This window comes from Balaenoptera borealis (genome assembly GCF_965194805.1).
Source record: "Balaenoptera borealis genome assembly, chromosome: 8".
NCBI classification, from domain to species: Eukaryota; Metazoa; Chordata; class Mammalia; order Artiodactyla; family Balaenopteridae; genus Balaenoptera; species Balaenoptera borealis.
Genome location: NC_138865.1, coordinates 26,517,002 through 26,524,029, shown reverse-complemented (window position 1 = coordinate 26,524,029; position 7,028 = coordinate 26,517,002). Strand labels below are relative to the sequence as shown.

The 7,028-nt window shown below is 40.4% G+C and overlaps 1 protein-coding gene across 12 annotated transcripts in view; it reads left to right on the top strand.

The window, feature by feature from the left end:
- Positions 1 to 217: 217 nt before the first annotated feature.
- The window catches only part of LOC309632967 (uncharacterized protein), a 112,396-nt gene continuing 105,585 nt past the window's right edge, over positions 218 to 7,028 (top strand). For 3 of the 12 annotated variants that reach the window (XR_014247219.1, XR_014247223.1, XR_014247227.1), the window contains exons 1-2: positions 257 to 327; positions 833 to 917. Coding sequence is in view for 1 of the 12 variants with exons in the window: in XM_082401100.1 (XP_082257226.1) it covers positions 235 to 327; positions 1,050 to 1,100; positions 3,541 to 3,589 (193 nt within the window). In the remaining 11 variants the exon portion in view is untranslated. Of the gene's footprint in view, positions 328 to 832; positions 1,101 to 3,537; positions 3,590 to 7,028 lie in introns of those variants that run through there. The other 9 variants (XR_014247220.1, XR_014247228.1, XR_014247221.1 and 6 more) reach the window with 7 other exon arrangements.

Here is a 7,028-nt window from a genome sequence, read left to right as displayed (position 1 = left end):
CACGAAGGTTCCCGGCGAGGAGCGTCGCCAGAGATGCTGCGTAGCGTGCCCGACCCTGCATTTCTCTCCTCTCCTGCAGAGACCTCCTGGAACAGATCCCCGCGCGCCCCGCGCCTGCACGCCTGCGCACGCCTGCGCACGCCCACTGGGGCGGGGCTCTCAGGCACGCGGACCGCCGTCCTCCAACAGCTCCTGGCGTCTGTTGGGGCAGTTGGCTCCGGAAGACAGGAGCGCATGCGCGAGCGCGGAGGGTGGGGCCCCAACGGCCGTCCGGCAGGGGCGGGGCCTGTCATGGCGGCCTTGAGAGTCAATTCCAGGAACCCTGAGGTAAGGGGTACGGGGACTTTTCACCCCTCAGGTGTCACCGCTCTGCGCTGGTGTTCACCCTGTGGGTTATTTGTGCCCTTGTCCGTGTAAGGAGACTCCCCACAATGTGGATTCACGCCCCCATAGAGCTCGATTCCCTTGAGGGGTTTACCCCAGGGTTATTGGCTCCACTGGGGAGCCGGCTGCATGAAGGGTTCAGTGATTGCGGGGCCTACGGTGGGGGGTAAGTAGTGTGTGTGAGCTATTAAACAGGTGCCGTTCTAGTCTGCGCGTTCTGAAGAGTACAAAAGCTAGAGGGAGTTCTTGCGAGTTGAAAACCCTCATCTGGTTCCAAAGGTGTAGCTCAGGTCACTGGAATATGAGTGAAGATCTAGCGAACACCCTCACAGCTTCACTAGTAACTTTTTAACATAAAAATATCAATCAACACTTATGTTCAAACTGTACTCTTTTGTCAATGAGAGGAGTAAGTTTCCTGAATCTAACAATAAGCATTTATTCGTAGTCTGATACTCTCAGATCATGACGGAATTGCAAGCATAGTTTGGCTGGTGATGCAAAAGTTCAGCAAAAATCAACGAAAGGATTAGGTAAGAATCAATTCGGTATATAGAATTTACAGTGAAGAATAGAGTACATTTTAAGTTATTTGTAAATTATGTGCACACATCCATTATATCTTTAAAATTAATTATATGGTATATATCTCCACATTTCTTTAGGGAGTGCTGATTCAGGTTATTAAGGCTTTGCTTGATGACACACCACTGCAGGTGCGTATGGGGCTTAAGGTAGTTTATGTTTGTATTCTGAGGTTGTGAAAGTACTGTGTGGGTGTGTTTGTAGTGTGAATTACATATATGTGCGTTTGTGGCTTGTTGGAGTTCAGTGTCTGTATTTAAGGATATTAAGAAGTTACATCCTTGTTTTTGGCAATTGGGGAGTTGTGGGTGTTTATGTGTATCTGGAAGTGTCATGTTGTATATGCGTATTTGTAGATCTTCCAGGGATTGTAGGACCTCATGGGCAGTGGGTGGTTTTGTGTATATCATTATTTGGGAGTCTATTGGGAATGTGTTTCCATGAATTCCTGGCGTGAGGTTTATTTGTGTATTTATGGAGTTGGTGAGAATCTGAGTAGTGTATTTGTATTTGTGGGTTGGTGATGTCTGTGTGGATATTTGGGGTTAAGTGGAAGACATGAGTGTGTTGTTGTGAGAGTGGATGTATTTGAGTTTATGTAGAGGGTTTGTGATGTAATTCAGATGTAGTCAAGTTGTTTGGGTTATGTATTTGTAGTGTAAGACTTTGGGAATGTGCGTTTATTTGTGTGTTTTCTCCCAGCATGTTAGAAATGCGTGTCTGATGGTGGGTTTTGAAGGGTTAGCTGCGTGTACATAGTGGAAAAGTTGGAAAAAGTACTTGTGTTTATTACTTTTGGTGTAGGGTCATGTGTTTTGCCTATTTTTGAAATGTAGAGGGATCATTTGTATATTTAGGGCATGCTGTATTATGTGCGTTTCTTTTGGTGGTTTTCAGGAATTGTGTGTTTTGGGGTGTGTGAGGGCAGGTTTAAGACTATTTTATGGGACTGGTGGTATAATGTATATGTGCATATGAATGTGTTGTTTGGTGTGGGGTTTATATGAATCTGTGTTCTGGAAGCAGGTGGTGTTATTTCAGTGTGAGTATTTGGGAGTGTGGGATTATGTATATGCAGATAGTGTGAAGCCTTATGTTTATTTTTGGTTATAGGTTGGTATATTTCCATATGTGTAGTATGCTGAGTAACTGGGGGTATATTTGGGGCTTGTGGTGAGAAACATGTATGTTGAGTTTGTGTGTGTATTCAAGGAGCGTAGCCGATTAGATGAATATTTACTAGAGTATGTGTTTACATTTTTCATTGGGGGTTATTTGTATCTGGAAGTGAGTATTTTTGTGTTGATATAGTAATGGAGTTATGTGTATACAGGAGAATGAGAGAATTTATTGGTACTGGAAATATATGATATGGTTCTAAGTAAGTATTTAGGGGTATGGAGGTTTAAGATGTGTAATTTGGGACTTGGAAGGGGTTTTATGTGTATTTATATATGATATGCTGGAGATGTGTCCATGTGTCTTAGGAGTGTGTACTGGTTTGTGTGTATATCCATCAGGGCATGGGTGAATTCATAGGGTTTGAGGTTGTCAGAAATGGTCACAGTGGTTTCCCGGAATGCTGGGATTTTTGTGTTTGGAAATGTTTGGGGATTGTGGTGGTAATGTTGGATTCTGGAAATGTAAGGATGATGTATAGTGTTTGGGGGGATATATATATTTAGAGATTGGGAATATTTGCTGGTGTGTGTGTCCATGAGTGTGTGGAGGTCATGAGTGTATAGTAGCTACAGTTGAGGGATTGTTGGTGTTTTTGTGTCTTGTATGTATCTGAGCATGAGGGGTGTATGTTCATGGTTAGTTTATGAGAGTGTGCATAAGGGCTTTGTGTGTGTATTAAAGTATTCAGGGATCCTCTTTGTGTCACTTCTGGAATGTACTGGTTGAAGAACTTGGTGGAGTTGCTTATATGTGTATTTTCAATGTTCGTGGGATGGTCCTGTATATATTTGGTAAGTTTGGTTGTTTTGTGCCTGTGTGTGTGTCTTTAGGTTCATGGGGCTTACGGGGTGTGTATTCTGAGATATGGGAGAGCTTCAGTGTATGTATTTGGAAACAGAGAGGCTGTATAGGTTGTGTGTTCAGGAATTGTGGAGTATATGTATTTTGGGACTGTGGGATTGTGTGTGGGTATTTTTTTGGTGGTTCATGAAACAACTGTATACTTGGTGTTTTTTGAGAGCCTATGTGTCTAGAGGTTATTTGTTGTGAATATACAGGTAGTGTGTTGGTTGCATATGTTGGTATTTGAGCACATTCAAGGTGAGTGGTTTTGTGTAAAAATCAGGTAGTGAGAGGTGTTTTGTATGTACATTCAGGTTTCAGGTAGCAGTTGTATGGGTGTGTTTAGTGTATATGAAAGATTGTATGTTCTGAGATATGTTCTGGAGATATGTAGTGTGGTTTTGTTTGTATATTTGGGGTGAGAGTTCAGGGTGTTACTCAGGGTGCAGTCAGACTGTGTGCACATATTCACATGAAAGGGGATGGGGTGCGCTGGAACTGGCCCGTACTAGCTTGGTATAGTCAATGGTGCATATCTCTTCCCAGCTCTGTGACGTCAGGTTGAAATTAGTCATGCTGAGAATAGTTACACCAGGTAAGTTGTGAAGCTCCGTAAATCAAAGCTTTCCTACCTGCCCTTGGAAAGCATTTTATTAAGCATTCATCAGCATTTATCACTGGTGTGTGTGTGTGTGTGTGTGTGTGTGTGTGTGTGTGTGTGTGTGTGTGTGTGAAGTAAGAATATTCAGGCATCAGTGCGTACGTGTATGGGAGACTCTATGAGAATTTTGAGTGGGGCATTCAGGGGCTGTGGGCCTTGGTATTTGTGCCTTGACCCTGGTCGATCAAGTTGGTGCATTCTTTTTTTTTTTTTCCTTGCCCATGTACTTTTAATGTTACAAGTACATTTTGTTTCAATTCTGACATATTATTTTATGCTATAATTGATATGCTTTATTTACAATAAATATAACAAAATATCCTTTTATTATTTTATTAGGTTTTTAGATTCTGTTTTGTTCTAAGTACTCTTTATATGTATACCTGTTACAGTGCCCTTAATTTTCCTTTTTCTTAAAAAGCTTTTGCTATCTAGTCTGTCAGTTTTAAATGGTACTCACTGACACTCATATATACAACAGTCAGTTACCTTTTTCAAATTTCACTCTTCTCCCTCTCTTCTCCTCCCATTTTTAATGGAATTCTTTCCACATACTCGGAACATGTAACAATTAAACACTATTCTCTCACCCATTACCCTACTCTTGTGTTAGTATTTGATTTACAATTAAATATGTTAAATAATCACCAGCAATCATTTACCAAGGTTTCCTCAGTGTGTGCTGTTGACATGAGCTCATCCTATTGTAGATTCCTCATGAATGACTCACCTGCACAATAGTCCCTGGGTTCTTGCACAGTCGAAACTGTTTACTTATAGACTTGATACGTTAAAGGCAGCTTGACTGAATATAAAAACCTTGGGTAACTTTTGTTCTATGGAATATTTTGAAAATGCTGTTCCACTGTTGCTTTGCATTGTATGCTGCTCTTGAGAGGCTGGTGCTAGACTAATATTCTTCTCATTATAGGTAATTTGATTATTTTGTTTAGAGGACCTGATGATTTTTTTCCTTAGAGTCATTTTACTAACGCGTTTCTCAAAGTGATTTGTTTTTGAATCATTTTCCTGGGTACAAGGTAGGCCCTCTCAACATGTCAATTTAAGTTATCTTTTATTTCCAGATAGTTTTCTTGCCTTACAGATTTAAATATCAATATTTATTTCTGTTGTGTTTCTTTTTCATTTCTAGTAACTCTAATTATATAAAGATCAGATTTTTTTTTCTTGCCTGCCTGGCATTTCATCCACTTTCTCCTTAAACATTTTTACTCTTTTAAAAAAATCTCAGATGTACTCTCTTGGTTGTCTTCCTGCCTTTCCTCAAAGTCCCTTATTAAAATTTTATTCCAATCTGTACTCTCTTGGGCACCCTCTAATTTGTTCTTCCTTCCCTGGTGGAATTTGTCTTTTTCTTCAATTCGTTTTCTGAACTTGATTGACTTTCATTGAATTTTTTGTGTGTTTTGTCCTTTTTTGTCATTAGTTTTTAAAATTGCTGATTCAATGCATGCATTCAATGTTAAAAAACTTATTGTTTTAAAACTAATTGCTTGTTTATGAATATTTAATTCAATTTAGAAGTTTGTTACAGTATTCTTCTGCTCCCTTACTAATTTTTGGAAAGAATATCTATCACAGGAAATATTTTAATTTGAATTTTCTATTTACTTTTTGTAGTACTTTATGTTGAATTGAGTTAATTTTTTTTCAATCCTAGGCTTTTTGTTGATAATTTTCCTCGTGTAAGAGTGCCCTCTTTTACCAGTATTTTAAAATGCATTTAAAATTTTTGATTATGTTGGTAATGGTTGGGATGGCGGCAGAAAGAGAGGAGAGGTGGTGTGACATGTTTGTCTTTGGTTTCTGTAGGATCCTTAACTTTTACTTCTTCCTTTTTCTTCCTTCTTTCTTTTCACTGCCACCACTTCTCCATTTGGCAGATTCTCCCCCAAGAAGCAATGCTTCCCAAAGGCTAATACCTAGAGTTCTGCTTACTTTCAAGCCCAATTCTTATAGCTGATGCCAGAAATTGACAACTCTTCAACTTGTGTTTAACATTTTGACACTTACTCTTGTAATCTCACTTTCTGGAAGTGATTTTGTCTATCTTTATCTGCATCTTCTGTTCCACTTTTCTTTTTCACAGAATCTCTTAAGTTCGCCTTCCCTCATTCTTCATGCCTGTAGACTTTTACCAGCCATGATGATACCGACCAGGGTTCTTGGCCTTCCTCAATAAACAGAAATTGACTAGAGGCCAGACAAGAAATTCAGGCAAGGCTTTATTGGGGCCCCTGCTGCAGCAGTGGGGAGCCAGAACAAGTTACCGGTTCCCTTGCTCACTTGCTCACTTGGTGGGGGGGAAGTGAGCTGGTTCTTTATATGGGGTGAGCATAGGGGGTGTCCAGGGGTCGGGCCAGAGGGGTGGCTTAAGTGTTTTGTCCACCCCTCTGGTGGTGTTGAGTGCAGGGGGCGTGCTCAGTACCCTGCTTTTGCTCCGGACACCCTGTTTTTTTGCTCCTAGGTCTTCAGAAATGACAGTAGGGAGGTTTTTTGTTCTTTTTGTATCTTTTGTACATAATTTGTCCCAACTGCGCATGCATGCAGTTATCTTTAGCCCCTTATAGTTTCTTTGTATTTTTTTGCTTGAGGAGAGGTTTGTCCAGGTGCAAGCATTGCAGCACTGCAGCAAAAGGTCCCAGGTCCCAGGCCTGTCTCAATGAGAGCCTGTTGAAACTTGTTTTTCATTTCTCTACTTGTAAATAATTAGAAGTTCGTGGTATTCTCTGTACCCTAGTATATCTAAAGTACGGCCAATAGTAATTTTATTAGTGTTCTTTATTTGTGTTGTTTTACTTGTCATTGTTGATCTTCTGGTTTGGAAGGTTGAAGAGATTCAGATTCAGGTGGTCACCATTACAATCTGTAGCTGGACAGTTTCCCAGGCAAGGTTTTAAACAAGAAAATGGCAGTTTTAGAAGCTGAGCTGAGGCACTACTGCAAGATTGAAAGAGTGGAATTGGGGATCACAGTAATTGTTCTGGTTGGTGAAGTGACTCACAATAAGTAAGTGGCAGTGGAATTTAGAAGTGAGGGTGGATTCAAATTGCACTCAAAACGATAAGGACGAATTGTCAGTTTCTTAAATAAATTGTCTTGGGACTTCCCTGGTGGTCCAGTGGTTAAGACTCTACGCTCCCAATGCAGGGGGCCCAGGTTCGATCTCTGGTCAAGGAACTAGATCCCACATGCCGAAACTAAAACATTCTCGCATGCCACAACTAAAGATCCCGCATGCCGCAACGAAGATCCTGCACACAGCAACTAAGACCTGACACAGCCAAACAAACAAACAAACAAACAAATAAATAAATAAATATTTAAAAAATAAATTGTCTCTTTTTAAAAA